Source organism: Telmatherina bonti (genome assembly GCF_933228915.1).
Source record: "Telmatherina bonti genome assembly, chromosome: 3".
Taxonomy (NCBI): Eukaryota; Metazoa; Chordata; class Actinopteri; order Atheriniformes; family Telmatherinidae; genus Telmatherina; species Telmatherina bonti.
The window spans coordinates 25,210,031-25,230,119 of NC_136621.1; the positions used below are offsets into that span (position 1 = coordinate 25,210,031).

The 20,089-nt window shown below is 38.4% G+C and overlaps 1 protein-coding gene across 1 annotated transcript in view; it reads right to left on the bottom strand.

The window, feature by feature from the left end:
- LOC306774736 (protein sidekick-1-like) overlaps window positions 1-20,089 on the bottom strand; it is a gene marked incomplete at its 3' end in the record, with an annotated part of 268,973 nt that overhangs the window by 14,291 nt on the left and 234,593 nt on the right. Inside the window, exons 29-34 of the mRNA XM_079264893.1 lie at window positions 19,295-19,393; window positions 16,218-16,412; window positions 8,208-8,409; window positions 2,274-2,377; window positions 2,037-2,107; window positions 1,129-1,267 (exon numbers count right to left, since the gene is read on the bottom strand). Of these exons, the coding sequence (XP_079121019.1) occupies window positions 1,129-1,267; window positions 2,037-2,107; window positions 2,274-2,377; window positions 8,208-8,409; window positions 16,218-16,412; window positions 19,295-19,393 (810 nt within the window). The remainder of the gene's footprint in view (window positions 1-1,128; window positions 1,268-2,036; window positions 2,108-2,273; window positions 2,378-8,207; window positions 8,410-16,217; window positions 16,413-19,294; window positions 19,394-20,089) is intronic.

Sequence of the window (20,089 nt, forward strand, 5' to 3'; positions counted from 1 at the left end):
ATCGTTTACCTTTGACTCGTTAATTAAAAAGTACCTTTTTAATTAACTAAAAAGTACCTTTTTAATTAACTATACTTAGCTACCTAGTTACATTTAAAGTGACTTTTTTAAAAGAACGATCTTAAAAGTGCTGCCATTAATATTCTTTCCTTAACCAAGGAAACGGAGCTGTGGGGATCCGTTCCTGAAAAGAAAAGGAGTCTTCGATCACGTTTCCTGTTTTGTATCATTGGATTATCGCTTTATTGTGGTCAGAAGTAGGAGAATCATGATGGCTTCACAAAGGGAGGAAGAGGAAGCCCAAAAATCTGCCACTGACTTTATTTACAAGCAACTTCACAGAAAAAATATCCCAACAGGTGGAATTAGAAACTCTGCCTTTGTCATGCTGCATCACGGCTGTAAACAGAAAGAAGCACACAGCTGCTGGGGAAAAAGGATGAACTTAGCTAGTAATGAACAAATGCTGGGTAGCGGGTACCTGAGTTGCATTATCTGAAGAGAAATGCGTTACAATATTAGTTACTGAAAAAGTAACTTTGTTACAGTACCATGTCAGTGCACATCACTGTTTATCTCTAAATCTATAATATATAAATGTCGTCTGCTAGCCAGCTACACGTAGTAATGCAATCAAAAAAGTAATAATCCTAAATTTTTGTCTCAAGATCAGATGAATTGTGCTGTTATTAACAAACTGAAATTCAAGATGCAACCACTTTAAAGAGAGTTTCCTTGCTACACATGTGCTAAGGCTGTGCAAACCAAAACACGTGTCCACACACAGTTCATGTTACATTGAGTCAGCAGACACATTTATCCAAAGCAGGGTTAGTTCGGGGCTTAATAAACATGGGAACAAGGAAAGTTGGGGAACAAAACAGTATCATTTTGACTGCAAGAAGACTACAGCAGATCTAAAGTTAGACTTTTCCAGCATGTTATACCCTCCAAGTCTTTGTCTACATTGAAGCTTTAGAAACTAACCAAGTAGATAATTATAATTCAGTCATTGCAAGCAGTGAACCTGCCATTATCATCATCATCATTCACCAGGCACAAGAACAGTATCTAAGAGGGGCAGGACTTAGTGCTTGACTCTGTAAGTAATACTGTAGAACTACTCACTTGTAATGAGGGCACTGGTGGTGTTGTTTTTGGTTGTCTGGAGCTCTGCTTCAGTAGATGAAGATGTGTTTGCAGGGAGCTCTTTATAATACACCCGGTATCCAGTCAAAACCCCGTTAGTACTGCCTTCACTAGGACGCTGGAAACACATAACATGTAAGGACATGTATTAGCAATTAATCTATCCAATAGGATCTTCTAAGCTCAGATTTCTCTACTATGCTCATTTTCTTGGTGCAGTAAGATGTCAGATGGGACAGCGAGAGGTTAGAAGAGCAGTATTTTATTAGCAGTCCACTCTAAAAGGTTGGTGTATTGGCCTGGCGCTAACTTGCAAAGACAAAGTGATGCCTCAGTAGGTCTGGCACTCTTGTAAAGGGTGATGAAATTGCTGGTGACCATGTTTTCATTGGCTCTTTCTGCTTTGACATAAGGCTAAAAGGATGAAAGAAGACATTTACAGACTGAAGAGAAAGAGAGACAAGCTGTGAAGTAGCCAGAATTTATTTACTGTCTTTTTCTCTTTCTCTCTACTTTCTCTGTTGCTGGACTGATCGCTACAGGCTTATTTTGACCTATCACATATCTCCTGCTGGCATATACTCATTAAGAGTTGGACATTTCTCACCTACCCAGGACTCTCTGTCCATATGACTGTCTAGCTGTGTCTCTTTCCATCCTTCCACTCTATCTTTACTGTCCTCTGACCTTACCTGCTTTAAAAAATGATGATAATTGAATTAACAGACAAAAACACACACACACGAGCACAAAAACCCATCCAACAAAGTCTGCAGGGGGTTTTCCTCTTAAAGTAAGAAATCCACTTGGACTCAGACAATATGTTTTGTTGTACATGTCTGTGTTTATCAGGGATTGTTGGTGTGTTTGAAGTTGGTAGAAAATACCTTCCACTGCACCAGTACTGAGGTAGTAGTTGTTGGTTTCACTGAGAGAATCACTGGAGGCTCATTAGGCACTGGAAATAGAAAAAAACAACAAAAAAACAATTGAAAGAGAGAAGAAAAAGACATACAGACAGACTGCTCATCCCCTCACAGTTCTACTTTATTATGTTTTGAAATCCATGTCTTCCCTTGTCTACTTCTTTCATCCTCTGCTGCATCAGCGTCTCTGTTCCTTACCGTCCTGTAGAGTTGTAACAGCATCCGTCTCCCTGCTCAGGACACTGTCTCCTATGTCATTGGTGGCCAACATTCGAAACTTATATGATGTGAAGGGCTTCAGTCTAAACAAAATACAGAAGAAAAAGCAGACAAAAAAATTAAAAGAGGCCACAAACTTGTACAACACTTTAAACGTGATACACTGTTTTATAAATACTTCAGTCATTCAAAACAATCCATTTACACCACAGCAGGCTGTAAAGACACTGTGTTAGTTACTCAACTGCTTGTAAGGATGTGTAGCATGAGTGACTACTGTTCATGTGGATCAAACACATTTTATAGCACACATGTAATGTGTTTAATTTATTGAATTGTGTTTTGATTGTATGTTCAGAGTGCCTCTGATCAAAATTCAGTTTGTCGGCTCCGACACCAATTTATCCTACTGCTTGATTTTTCAAAAATAGAAATGTTGTTTGATGAGACAGCAAACAAAACTCTATTTTGAGTATTATTGACAATAGTTTTACAAGGAAAATACTTCTGAATGTTTCTTCTTCCGCTGTCAATACCAATGTTAAAAACAGTCAAAATGAAGTGAGAAACAATCCGCCTGCAGCCCGTCGGACAGCTCAATCTACTCTTACTCTCAGAAACTGAAGCAGAGTGACAGTTGAGATGAGACTTTGACCCTTCACACAACCGGCTGGGTGATGCTTACTAAAATCATTAACTGATTAAGTCAATCCTGTGTGTGGACTCTGGGCTGCGAGCATACATAATATATCAGGGGCAATGAGAAATGAACTCTGTGCCTGGGCAGGTGGAAACAGCGTTTCTGCACATGTATGTCATGCACTTTCGCTTCCACTATGTTTCTCCATCTTGTTGCACTTGTGGCAGCCGGTATTGTTAAGGATGACTAAGTATAAGCACAATCTTTAATGTGGAGGCTTTTTTTCCCCACCAGTATTACTTAAAGCAGAACTTGTTTGTGTGTGTGTGTGTGCGTGTGTGTGTGTGTGTGTGTGTGTGTGTGTGTCTGTTCTTAGTGTGTGAGATGCTCCCATGATGTTTCCTCTAGACTGGGAGCAAAAAAAATATGGTTGTTCAGATCAAATGTACAAGATAACCTTCATGTGGCAACAATAACTACAAAAAAGAGAAAAGATGACAGCAGAGATTACTGATATTGTAGCAACAGTAACTGAACCCGAGGCTCTCTTGGCCAATAATTCTGTGCCACACAAAGCCAATATTTAATATGCAAACATTTTACAAACTAATTAACTAAAAAACTTAATTCAAAATTCCACTGGGTACCTTCTGGACTTCAGGAGTAACTCTTCTCCAAAAAACCAATTCTTACCACCTCTCAGACATGTTTTGCTGTTTCAGAGGCCTTGGAAGACCAAACAGACCCTTGAATAAAAATTACCTTACCTTTCGTTACAGTCCCCAGTGTCTAGAATATTTTTCTCCCAATATACCAAAACATCTGCATTTCTCCTTTGTGCAAGGTGAACACTTTAATAAGCACAGAATAAATTTTTTTTATCAGTATTTGTAAAAACACTTGATTCTAGAGGCTCTTATTATCAGACTGATGTACACTCGCCCATCAGTAGGGACTGGTAGATCATCTTTACAGCATACTAATTTCCCATCCCCCACAATGTGGAGTGTCTGATTATTAGCAAGTTTTTTTTTATTTTTAATTTTTTTAAATAAAAAAGCTATTCAATAAATACCAGAAGTCAGTCAACTTCAGTGCATACATTTACTTGCAAGGTCTTTCTCTTTATTTTGTTTACAGAGTACCCTGGGGACTACTGAAGACCAGTAGAAAATTCCACAGGCAACAACAAGGGAGGCATGACTTTCTGTATAAAGATGAGCAGAGCCCAATAAGGGACGAGAAAATGCCCCACAGATTTGTGTATAAAGAAGGAATAAAACATCAAAGAGATCAAGCTTAAACAAGGTGGGGTACCAACAGCAGTGGGAGGATGCTAAGTGTGTTCTGTATGTGTGTGTCTGTGCGTCAGCCTGGGGGCCCTGACGGTTTAGTTCCAAAGATGTCTCAGCGGAGAACAACAATTAATACACACAAGATGTAAGTAAGAGAATGGAGATGCAGGCTAATTCCTCCATCCATTGCTGTAATGAGAACATTCAGGGTGAGAATGAGCTTGAAAATAGCATCAAAACAACAGTAGCTCCACTGTGATGGCATATAGACTCTCCCTGGGGCAGGTTGAATCAGACACATAGCAAGAAATACACTTCAGCATCTCAAATAGTTCTGTGATAGCTTGTAAGGGAGCCTGCACAGTCACGAAGCAGGCTGAAACGCACTGAACACTGCTGAAGAATCATCGCAGTCCTGCTACTTATGCTGTCGGGAATGCTGGAGTAGCCATCTAGTCTGACCGCTGTCACCCACCGCCTTAATGACAGGATCATAGGGATGAGAGGATGCAGCGAGAAGGATAAGAAAGTAAAAAGAAGACACAATAACACTGAAGCCCCCTCTTCAACAGGCTGAGTAGGGATGATGCTTGAGGAAAGAAATACATGGCTGGTGTTTTTGAAAGTGTTGGCTGTTGATGAATGGAGGAAGGGAGGAAGGTAGGTTGTGGCAACAGGAGGGATGACAGATGAAAAGGGAAAAATGCTGTAAAGAAATAATGGACAAATACACACACACACACACACACACACACACACACACACACACACACACACAAGCTTGAAAGCTTGAGAGCAGTGAGGAAAAAAGGAGATGAAAAAAATCACGGATTAAGTGGAAGACACAGAGCAGTTCCTGCTGTTCCCATGTAATTAGGTGACTGAGAATTTCTCTGTTTATGCAGTAATTACGATCACTCTTCTCTACCTGCTGTTTTTTCTCTTTTTTTCTTTTCTGTTTTTTATGCACAAATCTTTTCTGTACTTCAAATGTTAATTAACTAAACCTTTTCTCAATGCATCCCAAATCTCTGCGGCTTGCTCTGGATTCTGCCTCTTCCTCTGTCCGCTATTCTCCCAAAGGGATGCAACAGTATTTGAAAATTAATATCTGAATTTAAATATGTCAACGGTTTATTGAATTAAATACTTTTTAATTCAAAGATGGAAAAAAATTCCTAAAATTAAGTGTAGGCCTAAATATGTAAAAAAAAAAAAAAAAAAGCCACCAAAAACATTCAGTCTACTCTCAGTGTGGTGGAGAAGATTATTATTGACAAAGTATTTCTGGTCAGTATGTGTCACCATATGAACCAATAATGTTATAAATATAAAAACACAAAAAAAGAGACCCATCTGGTCTGAACTGATTTCTAACTTTACTAGATACCGGACACTTAAATCTAAAACTCCTAACCAGCTGCCTCCCAAAGCCATTAGTCTAAAACATAAACCTTGTCTTCACCTCCTCTAATTAGGGTCTTTCTGCAAAACTGCAAAGTAAGAGAGGGAGTGGAAACCTTTTATCGGAAAAGTTTGAATGGCGTCACATCCTTCACTGCCACTGAGCCCATCAGAGCCTATGAGGAAGAAAAGTAACTCGCAATTTCTCTGCAGTTTTACACAAAGACCAAGTTATTCCACCCTCCCTGTACTGTCTGGGGTGGCTGCCCCCCTCTCCTTTTCTTCACTATTGGAGAGAGTGGAGGACAATAATAAGTGTGTGAGGGGAGTGAAATGCAACACAATTCTGATTAGAATTAAAAACAATTTTAAAATGTGTAATTTTAAAAATGGATGCATTTTCAGCTCTCAAAAAGAAGAACATTGTCTCCCTAACTACAAGAATGTTTAAAAGTCCTGTTTTTGGCCTAATGATAACTTTCCCAGTGTCATGTAAGCATGGAAAAATCAGTGATGCTTGAAGAGGGGCTTTATTTAGATATAAACAAATGATGACCCTTATTTTACTCCCAATTATTTGATGATAAGAGGACTTCTGAGTTCATCCTTAGGATTGGCACTAATCTAGATCCACAAATGTTTTAATGGCTTAGTCCTAAAATGACAAGTTCATTTAAGCAGATAAAGAAATGATTTAAAAAAATAACAAAAAGGACACTGATTCATTCTGAAGGTGTCTCTGTGATTTACACATGCTGTATATTACAGAACAAACGGTAAACCACACTCCAAAAGCAAAATAATCTGTAAATCTTTTTCTGCTTTAACTGCAGCGATCAGTTTTTTTGTGGTCTACTGACCTTTTGTCCTGGAAGTACTGCTTCCCAGTCTAGAATCAATTGAGCACAATTGTCCCAATGTCCCTGAATATAACACAAACTGACTTAAATGGGGAAAGGTTACAGAAATCAATGTCAGATTTTAATCACCATGTTCTTTGAGCTATAAGGACTCTGCTTCTTTCCTCCCAGTGAGCACAGAGTCTGTACTGTATAAAGTCTGTGTCTGTGGTGGTCAGCGGTTTCAGGCTTCAGTCACCTGGGTTAGTTCATGAATCAGATGCTTCACAGAAGCTAAAATGCAAAAAAATACAAAATGCTAAGCACATTGTTATTTTAAAAAATTTGCAATTAAACTTGAATGTTTTGTTATGACATCAGATTTTTCTCATCATGTTGCACATGTGATCGTGTGATTTCACTGGAGATGGTGCTCAGCATGTCAGACTGCAGCTTAGTATTACTGCGATAAGTTTATCTTCATTTTCTCTGCGAATTGATTTAAAAACTCAGAGATTAATCTTTGAGCTCAAAAAATTATCCATTGCAATATTTGTTTATCAAGAACAAAAATGATGAAAGAAACAACTGCAAGTGCACACATTTTAAAAAAGAAAAATGACTACTTCCATTGTCATTGTTTCACTTGGTGAAACAGCATTTTAGCCTTGCTTTGTTAAAATTTAATCTCTCTGAAAAAGCATTGTACAATATTTCTGAGCTTTATGTGTCTTTGTCTAAAAAAAGTAGCTTGTAACAAATTTTCAAATAAATCAAATGAATAAAAGTCAAACATTTTCCTCCAAATATCTGATTAGAAAGTAAAGCTCATGTACTCTGTTTTGTAGTGCAGTGTTGAACTTGTTTTAAAGCAAGCAGGCTAATGTATTCTGTCACTGCATTCAGACAATTGGCTTTCCATAAATTTCACAGAAATTTCCATTTTGTTTGGCTATTTTTCTTCTTTGGTTTGAACTTAATTTAAGGGAAGCATAGCCTTGACATTTCAACTTCACACTTTCTTGCTTCATACTCTGGTCAAACCAACTATGGCTGAACTAAGTTTGTTAAAGTTTCAAAGTTGCACAAACATTTCCAAGTTTTAAATGTACATGTTTTGGTTAACTGAGTCCGTTTTAAGATTAAGATTTTGGTTAATCTCATCCAGTGGTTCTCAAACTTTTTGAGCCACGGCACACAAGAAAACATTTAGTTGATTCATATACCAAAGATCAGCTTCTCTCGCAAAGATAATGCTAAATTTGGATTTTTAATATGGCATGAGTCATAAATTTGTTGTGTGTTTAAAAAAAAAATTAATCACTTAATGTCACAGATATATATTTTTACAGTAACATTTTAATTTTGACAGTCTTAATAAAAATACAAATCTTATTTTATGTATGACTCCAGTTTGTTAAAGGCTGATCTAAACAATGCAAAATCTCTTAACAGCTATGAAAATTGTCTAAGTAGCTTTGCTTTTCTTGCTATTACTCAAGGTTAATCTCTCTGGTTAAGAGACAAACTAACTTGACTTTCGTAACCAGGTACATTTACATTTCCAGCTCACATTATAATGAACACTATTTAACTCACTCATGAGATTTTTGTTTGTGTGTGTTCAGGGACAAGTAATGACAACAATACAATTCAGCTTCACAAATCTAACCTTCTTACCAAGCAAGCAGCTATAAATGTGAGTGCACCAACGTATTTCTATGTTTGGATGTACCTGTCAACAGTCCAAGAGGTCACATTGTGTGGGATGTTAGCTGCATGTGTCTTCCAGACCCCACTGGGCAGCTCCCTGAGCTGCAGAGTGAAGTATCTCAGCGGAGAAGAGCCTGTTCCACCGGTCACCCAGTACAGTTGTAGTCGGTGAGATTCAACCTCATCCTGAGGTGCAGACAGCTTCCTGGGTGGCTGCGGACGCTCTGCGGATGAGACAGAAAAGTTGGAGGAGCTAAATTAAGAAAATATGAAGGAGAATTAATAAAGAATAGTGAGTGTGAAAACAATAAGACAAAAAGAAGAAAAACATCCAATACAATAATTTCAAAGAAACCTGTTGGATGATGTTCTGAAATGTTCATCTTTAAGATTATAGTTGTATGCAGGATCTATAGCAACACCTCAGTCAACCAAATTTTATGTGACAGTAGGCTATTGACTTGTAAATGGAAGATTTTGTTTGGTTCATGTCTTGATGTCAATTAATCTTTAATCATAAAATTGTGTTCCAGTTTATCTTGGTAATTTATTACACCCCTACTCTTGTATCATTTTAAGGCTCTTTAAGCAGCATTGATGATAACATAAACATGAACATTGACTGTATGATAAGTTCAAATGAGCACAGCTTCTCTGCCCATAATCAATATATCTGAACTTTACAGGGTTATCAATGGAAGCATATTTTGACCTCTGTAAGGTACTTTGGATGGGAAAATTTGGAGTAAAAGATGACTAACTCCATGAAATGCTTGTTATTCTAATCTGCCGTGCTGTTTCTAATTGTTTTCTTTTTTATCTATTTGTTCTTGCTTTATCAGGCTCATCTGCACTTGCAAGAAATTATAATAAAACTAACAAAGGGCCCCTGAAAAATCAGTTTTCTAATATTTTTGTTTCCTGGAGAAAATCATCTTTCTCATCCTCTTTGCTTGACTGCACAGTATCTTGTAAGAGAAGCGTTTCAGAAATAAACAGCACACAGCAACTGACTTTAATTGAAGTAAATCTGTGTAGAGCATCTGCATTTAACATGTTACACTCATTTACACTGTTTTTCTTTGTTTTTAGTTGGCGGACTATCCCTGGTTACAAATGTATACCATTGCACAAGATATCCTCAAAATAACTCCTAATGCAGAGCCCGGGAGCCCATCATTCCTGCCACACATGCATTAGTGTGTGTTGCAGTGCTTAGAGGTTTAAGTGAACCAAGATATCTAATTACTTCAGCATCAACAAAACTATTTCTAAGCAGACTGGCAGTGTGTGTGTGTGTATGTGTGTTTTCGGTGCCTTTGCTATTCAATTACAAGATGAAAGATGCTGGGAGTCAGTATCTTTGTACAGCTGTGTTCTCAATGGCTGTGTGATAAGTATACCTCAGTACACACATGCTTTACACACACACACACAAACGCACAGCCAGTGGCATAACTGTCTCATTTCAGGGGCATCAGGTTATCGATTAAGTCTAGAAATAAAAGCATTATCGATCGTCTCTGAAGTTTAATTAATTTGCACTTATTTTCTCAACTGTGCACAATTAAAGCCACACGCACACATATACAAACAGACACACAGGCTAGTGTTCACACAGTCATCCTTATCACAAGTAATTTGAGTAAAATCTGCTCTCACCCTTCCTACACAACCTTCTTTTTTTCATTCCCTTTAAAAATCTGACAATTTTCTACCCCTCTTTTGTCTTGGTCTCCCTGGCTGCTCCCCTTTTTGTTCTGATCCACAGCTAATATCATGTTCTGATAAAAGACTTATAATTGTTAGGATATGCGCGGCCATTTAATTGTGCACATGGACAGAAGAGGTGTGTGGTAGGCGTGAGCTTTAATTCTGGGGTGAAATTAAAGGAGAGGCAGTGTGGTGAGTAAATTTAGCTAAATATGGTAGTATCCTCATTACCTTATTGGTTATCAACCTTTGGAAGTGAACAATGGGCAAGCTGATTACTTCTATAGAAGGAATCTGTATTCTCTCATGCGGCCTCACACATCTACATGCACACTCAAAAAGCCAATTTTCTTTTTCGAGGGATTAGGTTAGTCTCTTCAGGATCATCACAAAGAAATCTCTATTAGGCTATTTCGTTTATCAGTCAGGATGAGCTTTTCTGTAAATTAAATGACGAGAAACACTGAAGATTGTTCTAAAGAAATCCTGATAATGGTGGTGTAAATGTTATGGCATCAGATCCAATAAATGCACTTTACTTTAGGTTTAAGATTGTAATTCCAAAACAATCACCATCTTAGTTTGCAACATTTTGACTTTTGTAGCATGTCAATGAAGGTTTATATGACAAAAATGGGCCTTGTGATGGACGGGTGACCTGTCCACTTGCCCAATGATTGGTGGGATATGCTCAAGCTGGATGACAAAAATGTTTCTGCTACATGTACTGTAAAATAAAAAGGAATGACCAAATGCTTTTCCTGTGATAAGATGCAGAGATCCCAGAACCAAAGAGTAACCTGGAAGTGTCTGCCCAGTCTGAATGGAACAGCATGTCCATATTTGACCCAGACTCAGCGTAAGGGACTGAGCTCATCATTACCTCCAAGGGTGGAAATGAAAGGGCCAAACATCATATTTTCTACTACATTGTCAATGCCAGTAAAATGTTGGCATTTGAAGAGCCCTTTTTTTGTAAACCTTTTCCTCTCCAAATGTTTTCACCAGTTTGATTACATCAACTTGCTCAAGGAGCAAGATAACGATCCAACCTATATCTTTTAAATGTTTTCATTTTTAATGAGAAATTCAAGGATACATTTTCAGTGTTTTGATGATTAAAGAAACATGAACTTTTTACTGGTGAGGAACTCTTCAACATTCACATTCAGCTGTATGTGCTGAAACAACAGACAACTATTTGATAACATGTTCTCTTTATGGATTTTTAAATCTTTCATTTCCTCTGAGAAGCACAGCTAACAAAGCAAAACAAAACAAAAACAATACAACCCTGGATGCACACAATAAACGCAACCCAGAAGTGAAGTGATATTTTGATGACTGTGTAGTAAAATGATTGATTAGCAGTATTGACTTTTGTGGCTTCTAGCATCAGTTTATACAAAATAAAGGGAACTGGACGTAGTTGTCCTGAATCCCAAAAAAAATCACTAAGACAAGTGCAACTTGGTTCCACTGTTACCACAGTCTTGCAGGTTTTCAACGTATCACTGCTTCAACACACATGACCCAAATGAAACGGATTCAACAGATACAGACACACAATGATGGTTAATTTGAGTCAGGTGTGTTGATACTGGGATACATTCAAAGCTTGCAAGACTGTGACCCTTGTAAAGATAAAAAGTCCTGGTATCTGACCTGCTAATGCCATATCAGCCACTGAGAATTCTAAAATCATTGGGGTCAAGTTTGCTTTTCACACCAAGAGTTCAAACTAAACAAAGAGAATTTCATGTTTCAGAACAAAACCAACAGAAAACCTAAAATCATGTTCCAAATCTTTAGTTCTTTTAATTTAGGTTTAAAACTTTTATTTGCCACAGCTTTAAGGACACAGGGGAGTTTTTATTTATTTTTTCATTAATGTAATGTGATGATGATGGCAATGACAACTGCAATTAGGATCATGATTCATTTCCTGATGTTAATTTTTTTTGCATCATATGCAACGCACTTTATAAATTCTCTCATCTGTTTCTGCTGATCATATAGATCACACTGGGCTGCCTGATGCATGACGCGTGCTGTGTACATACACTTGCCTCATCCAAAACGGATTATAGATTTATTAATAAACTGGAACAAGACCCTTGCCAGCAAATAAAGAATAGAATGATGTTGACAGCAACAGAACTTTAAGAAAAATTTAAGAAAAATTATGTTGGGAAAAAAAACCTCTTTCATTAAAAAAACACTTTCATTAATTTACAATAATATAAAAACTAAATAAAGGAAAAACTCTGGAAAAACACAAAAGAAAGACTTGAAGAAATACAATTAAATATAAAAAAAAATCAATAACAATTATCAAATACAGATATATAATAAATAATAAATAACAAGAAATAAATTTATAAATATGAGTAAATAAAAGCAAATAAATAAATAAAATTGTTAGATAAAATAAAATAAAATAAACCCAGGCCAGAAATGGTTTGTCACAAATTTACGACAACATTCTTTAAGAGAATAGCATGTCACAAAACACTCTTAGTTGTTTGTGACTTTTATTTAGTAGTAAATATAAAGCCAGAAACAAACACTTTTTTTTTTTAACCTTGCCCTTACAAAGGCAACTAGCATCACAGTGAGAGTAATTGTTCATGTACTTTCCTTTGGGTTATGCTGGCTGCTGAAGGATTGCACCTGAGGGCTCGCCAGAGAACAATCTGCATAAAACTCTGAGGTTTGCAGGATGTAGGCAATGAAAATGGTACCCACAGAGGTACTTAGTATTTAGTTGATGTTAAAATTTAGCAGCAATGTTGTAAGTCACATTTACCTTCAATAAATCAAGGATAATGGACATTTGGTCATTTAGGAGCATTCAAAATAACAACTCAGTTACCTTGTCCATACATAAACACATAAAAATGGCAGGCAGGCATCTGAAAACAGAAACATTTTAGACTTAGCTGTGTCCTAATGCAGGGTCTACACTCTTCTAAGGGGGCAGACTACACAGCATAGTGTTCTATGTAGTCTGCACTCCCCGAAGTTTGCTTTCCGTTCGTGAAGTGAAATGGCCTACCTAGTGTACGAGAATTACCCATAGTGCTCCAGTCCTCTGTTGCCTAGCAATTGCAGATGCCTTGTTTATCTAATTGGTGATCCCATTCTGTCATAAAAAAAAAAAAAAAAAATATTTTTTAAATGACAGAAAATGGTGCCAGTAATTTGAATTTTATTTATTTTCATTTACCAGTGTGTCTAAATTACAAACATGTGTAGAAGGCAGCCCAGATGAGCTCTCCTCGGGCAAAGAGAGCAGGGAAGCTCTCTCCTTCCACTTACTTGCCGCCACTCTACGGCTGCTCATTCTTTTCATTCAGGCGTGCAATGAATTCTGGGAGAAAGGAGGCCATGAAGGATGCATCGCTTGTAGCCTTCGTTTTGAGCTAATCTGGAACCAAACAAAGTGTGGATTTGAAGAATGGATTTGAAGGGGCCTTTCAACTGGGACCACACTTGGCGCACCAGTATGACGTACATAGCCGACGAATCCACACTTTGAACTGTGCAGATCCTGAATTAGGACACAGCTTTCATCTTAACTAGGTGAGAAAAAATGGTCTGCAAATGATTCGTGATATTTTCTGAAAAGAAAAAATAGGCTAGTGACTGAAGCAGGAACACAGAAACTAGATCAAATCATCATGATCTCTGAATCAGAAACTAAACTTTTGTTTATAAATTGCTAGAAAAAGTTATGAGACTATTTGCTCAATTTATACTTATAAATTAGTCATTGGCTGCAAGTGGCCACACTGAAGGGTAAATATCTTCAACCTCAGGTTTTTAAAGCCAAAACCAGCAGGAGAGTTGCAGTCACTGCTCAGCCTCATAGATCTCACCACAGGTACTGGCTGTTATTGTGAGTGTTTGACTTTATGCTTCTAAAATCTTCCTGTTGTTGCTGCTTTTACTTTCTGGTGAGGCCACTGTCTGCTAAAATTAGACAAATATTTAAAGGAACTCAACAGCATGCTTTCTTTCCTAAAATACATGATTACTGTGTAATGACAGATGTTGATCAGTCGTAACTATTTTGGTTTAGAAGATAAAACTGATGCCTTATTGATGGGACTTTAAGACTTGCAGTGTGATTTTTGGAAGAAATTGTCTTATCTTCACAGTCTGCAACTAACAGGGCTTTTCCATAATAAATCCCAGTGGTATTAGAAGATGGCCAGATTGGGAAGAAGGCTGAAACCTTCATGACAAAGTCCATAGGAGTGCCCAAATGCCATTTTGCCTTCTTCTGTACATTTAAAATCCCCCTGAATTCAAAAGGTCATACTTTCTATCATGTTGTAATCAGTACCTATTACCAACGGGCTGTCCAGATCCAACCACCAACACTTAGTTGTTTATACTCTGTTAGTTTTTTTTTTGCTCATGCTTGAAGATACTGTTGACTTTTCTCATATCCTTGTCAGAACTTCCTATAAAACACTGCACATCTGCTGTGATTGTAACATTTTCAAAATCTTTCAAACTTCACTTAGTCTTTCCAGCTACTTTCATCATGAAAAATTTGCCAATTTGTGCTCACCTATGTGAGAGAAAAGAGCAGACAAAAATTATTTCTGGTCATTAAGGCTTTCTCTTACAGAAAACCTTTCAAGTGGCACAATTTGAAAACCTCATGGGAAAAAAAAATCAGTGGCATTATTAAAGTTTCTCTCTCTTAAAGTGAAAGAAAAAAAATCCTGGTTTAATAAGTCTTATTTAAAACAGTATTTCCATGTGCATCACTCTAATTCTTTGTCACGCGTGTATGATTTCTGTTTGAACAGTTAAGTTGCATGATTTTAATTATTGGTCATCAATGAGTTGAAGCTTATACAGTTTTATTATTGCTGAATCATCCCGCACTACAAAGAGGTATCATGTTAGAAAAACTAACTCAGAATAGGTTGTCATTGTTCAGTGTAACATCATTCAGTTTCAAGAGGTAAAAAGTTTCTACTCTACCTGTCTTCAATGACACACACACACACACACACACCGACACACAGATTTGATATCTTACTTGCTGAAACTACAAGCAACACCATCAGCAAACCATCAACCACATACTGTTCACTGCAAACATAACAAAAGATGTGTCCCTGTGGGTCTTTTTCACTGCAGATATTTTGACTCAGCATAGGAAGGAAAGCACAGGTACAACTAACAACATCCATTGTGAGCCTGTTTCAGTACTAAGCCCCATCAGTGAGCCTGAATCCAAGCCCTGGACTTGGCACGTTGTGAAGTGCAGCTGTTATCATGAAGTAACTTCATACCAAGCTCAGTGGCCATGTTTTACTGCCCTTTCTGGTTGAAAGGCTCAGATTTGTGGCAACGCTGGCTTCTGTTAAACTTTCTTGCTGTATATAGATTTTCATGCTTGGAGATGTTAAAACACTGAATGTCAAAAAAGCAGAGGGTACTGCTTCTTCATTCATTCGTGTTCCTGATGGCTTAGTTAAATTAAGAGTTGCGGGGAAGCTGGAGCCTCTCCCAGCAATCATTGGGCGAGAGAGTACTGCTTCTTAATGTTCATAAATGTGTAATTCTTACATTTATTCTTGAGTTTGGTGTGTTGTCACTGGAGTAGCTCAGTTATCATCTCCAGTGGTTGCTCTCAGTGTTTGACTAAACATCAAAGATCCTAAAAATATGCACAATATTTGTGGGGCAACATGGGCGGAAGTGGGTCATGTTGCCATGGTTCCTGCTGTGCCATTTCTATGTTCATCAGTTTGATTTAGCCCACCTGGGTTTTCCTAATTGCTACATGGTTTCGTGTGTTCACACCACTACTACTCTCTCCAGTCTCTTCCTCTCTGCCAGATTACCAACTGTCCCTTTGCCTAGTTCAAGTCCAGCACTCTACAGTTTTCTAAGGGGGCCTACTAGTGCATGGCCTGGAGTATCCCTCTTGTCTTGCCTACAACAGACCTCTCTTGCATCTTCTGATATTGGAACACTGACCCCTGCTTTGTTTTTGAACCAGCCAGCCTTTATTATCCATTCTGTTAGGTACCCTGCCTGTTTTCTGACCATTGCCTGCTTTTTGGACTCTAGACTTGCTTTCAGCTCTCCTCTTCCCCCAAGATCAGACTGTGACTCCAAAGCCCTCAACTCACCGTCATCCTCCTTCACAATAAAACCTGTTTTCTTTTAAACCACTCCTGTGTGTGGCTGAATTTCTGGGTCCTCACTGTTACCTGATACACATGTGGAAGACAAATGAAATAGTGCGCATCGATTAGGTGTGTGTGTGTGTGTGTGTCTTCTCTACCTCTGCGTTCGGTGGTAACTACCAAGGCTTCCTGGTGTTCACCCCAACCCACAGCAGTGCGAGAGGTGAGCCGGAATACATAAGTCTGCTCTGAGGAAAGTCCTGTGACAGTGAACTGGCGAGCATTGGAGCCCACCTCCACTGTGATCCACTGCAGAGGGTTCCTGCTGTCAAGACGGTAGGATATCTGATAGCCTGATCAGGGACAGAAGGATAGACAGACAGACAGTGGAAATTTTTGTTAAATTCCGGCCAGAGGAATAAAAAACTAGAGGAACTAAATTATTCATGGAAATAAAGTAAGAACAAACTGAAAACAAAGTCTTAATATTAGCCCCCCCCCCCCCCCCCCCACAACTATGAAACAGAAAAACTACATGCACAACCACACAAATTCAAGCTCTATACAGTCTTGCTGTGACATGATATGAACATAGAGCCTTTTACTTCTGTAACCTTGGTAGTGACCCATGGTGTACATAGCTTGTGCCTGTTTCTCTGTCTGCAGTGCAGTAGGCCATGTAATAACACTAACATCCCTCAACACGTACACACACACACCCAAACCACTGATCCTTGTCCAAGCCTTCCACAGACCACTGGCCACTCACAAAGGCTCTTATTATGAGGATTGTATTGTACACCACATACACACATTCTCACACACCCACTGTGCATCTACAATCTGGTATAAACATGCACATAAGCCAATGTGATTAGGTCACTCCAGGACTGTCAGGATAATACTGTGCTCAGGAGCTCCTAATCTGGTTTTGTGGGTGATAATCTCATCAGATAGTCTGATTGCATGTTAATGTGAATGCAGTGAAAGGAAGATTATAGGATAACAGCTAGATCATAATTCACAAATGAACAATTGGGTCATAGCACAGCATTTTTTTGTGCTGAATAAATATCATTTGGAAATGGTTTCTCTCAATTGTGTTATGTTAATGAAAACATTCCTTTTATCAACAAGATGTAACATAAAGCATGATCTGTATTGTTTCCTAGATATAAGTATTCAGAATATAATGCTGCTGTATCAAACTGGTTTTCTTCAAGGGTTTCGAGAGGCTGCACAGACTCATCTTTATTAATAAAAAAGTAACTCTACGATGTAAAATCAGTGTGTGTCAAATAACTTGGATCAGAGGTATGTGTTAAGTGTCTTGTGAGCTCTTAACAAGTGTCGAAACCAAATACTGCAGCGGAGAAAAGAAAAAAAGGTGGTTTTTTCTTGCTTTACATTTCTTATTTTAAGTCGCTCACTAGTTGAGGGGACTTGTTTTTATCACTTATCTGTAAATTAATAGCATGTAGCAAAACAATTTACACATGCAGATACTAAGTTTTTTCTATAGTTTCTACTAAAAAGATTCCCAATGAGGCTCTGAAACAAGAAGAAGGACCCCCCTCCTCCCGCTACCATCACCCCAGCTTGCAGGCTGATTGCACTTGGCATTAATGAATGAATCACAAAGAGGAAACCAAATACAACTAAACATAAAAGCTTTCTACACACTGAGGTCTTCTTTGATTTGGTTATTATGTAGTTGTTTAGGTGTTTAATGGATTGTTTCATTTGCTGTTTATTTTAATTGATGTAAGTGGAACATCAAAATCATAATCTGATTTTTAATAACTATATAATGGATCTTATTTGTGATATTTTCATTATATTTTGTGTTGAACATCACACATTTACAACACAGTCATCCTTGTCGTTTTTCTCCCACATACATTAAACAACATTGTAAATGTAACAGCAAACTATTTCTACTCATTATATTACATACACTATGTTTTTAGAACATTTTTCATGCAGGTGTGTGACAGTTTCACACTGAAGGTGATGATTTACTTCACAAATTTTAACCGTGGTTGCTATTTTGTGATTTCACTGTATGGATGCGCTGCAAGGAAATTTGATTATAATTAACACAGAATTGGGCTGCAGCTTGTATTTGCACCTGGGAAGCTCAGATTTGTGTGTATAATATTCATAGAGGAGTTGTGATGGAATACAAATGCCTCGCTGCACTGTGCCAAATTGGATTGTGCACCTTCTGTGTTATTGTTTCTCCTCTGTCCACCTTCTGGGTCAGTCCTCCATGGCTGGAAAACCCAGGAAGTCATGAGGACTAAAGAAACCAGTGTGCTCCAGTTACTTGTATGTGCATTGACACACACACCCACAAACACACCCCACACTGAACAAGGACACAGCAGGTCTGCATGTTTGTGTATGTCAGTACAATCAAAATAAGGATTTGCCCCCCCCCCCCCCCCCCCCCCCCCCCCAACTCATCCCTCTGTCACACACTTGTGTTGCACTAAATGTCCTTCCTCCAATACAATACAGTCACACATCACTCAAACCGTCCTGTTCAACTCTCTCCCCTACTGAGAGGACAAATACCACCTCTTCCTCCTGTTCAGTGCACACACACTCTCACACGCACACAGACACACTCTCTCACCAACACACACACACACACACACACACACCCACACAAACAGACTTTCGCTCTCCTGTCCCTCCTCTAACCTCTATACATCTTTTTCCTTTTCTCTCCTTCCTCCCTGTGTCAGCAGCTCACACATTCCTCTCACCTGTCCAATCTGCTTCACCCTGCATCGCTGTGCTTTGCAGATTTACAGCCCAGTGATATTCAGAAATATAAACATGTTTATAAATAAGCCTATTTGTGCATTTGCAAAACTGTCTTCAGCATTGCAACAGCCCTTTTCCCACTTACTGGTTTCACAAGTAACACACATACACTCAAACTTATATCAACTCCCAGAAATTTCAGGAGTAGAGAGAACAGAGAGCTGACCCCTGTTTGAAAGCACGACATAGAATCAGCTTTTTCATTTTATGCTTTTTACTTCCTTCCCTCTCTTGAAAGATCAGAACTAAATTTCTGTGATTCTGTGAGTGTGTGTGTGTGTGTGTGTGTGTGTGTGTGCCTATACATGTTAAAACTGCTAAATCATTCCATCTATAAGCTGAACGTCTTTCTTCAGCAATTACTCTGCTCACTTGTATATGTTAGTGTTTGTTTTCGTACCTAATATGATGCCGTTGGGGAAAGCAGGTGGCTGCCATACCACTCTAACTGATGTCAATCGAACCTCTGGAAATACCATACGGAGTGGGGGGCCTGGTACTGGAAAAGAAAGCAAAGAAAGGAGTTGGCAGGAAAATGAAACCATATCAAAATACAGTCTGAAAAAGCAGCAGAAGGAGCTACTCAAAGGAACTCCTTCATTACTGTAATGAGAATGCCTACGTCTCAGCATCTGGCTCTTATAGTCTGCAATGAGTAAGTTTAACACAAACACTCACAGACGTCCACTAAATGCCTTCCATGTTTGAAGATGCATTTCCAAAGGACACAGTACAGAATACGTAATTTTCTTTCAAGCTCACACATACTTTGCCTTTTTTCCTGATAAAAGTACATGTTCCACATCAGCAAATACATGCCAACTGTGTGTATGTGCACTTGTGGGCGTACAGTGTGTGTAGGTGTGTGACGGACTGTATGGAGGTTCATTATACATCACCGGGAATTGACTTCCCCATTCTTGTTTCATCTTGAAATGAGAAAAACTTTTCAAACGTGACTCTGCTTGAGAGAGGATGATTGTGATTGTGTGTGAGTGTGCAGGCTTCTGAGCCTTTCTGCATGTGTGTTTGTAGCCTAATGTGTGTTATTGCATATGCTCTTGTGCATTTATGGTTTATAATTCTGACACCAGGTTGTGTCACCCTGAAAAGTCTGCAGTGGCAACCGGATCTTTATATTTAAAGCTGCACATTCACACATATACCCAGATACAGTGTGTCAGTGCTGACAGCA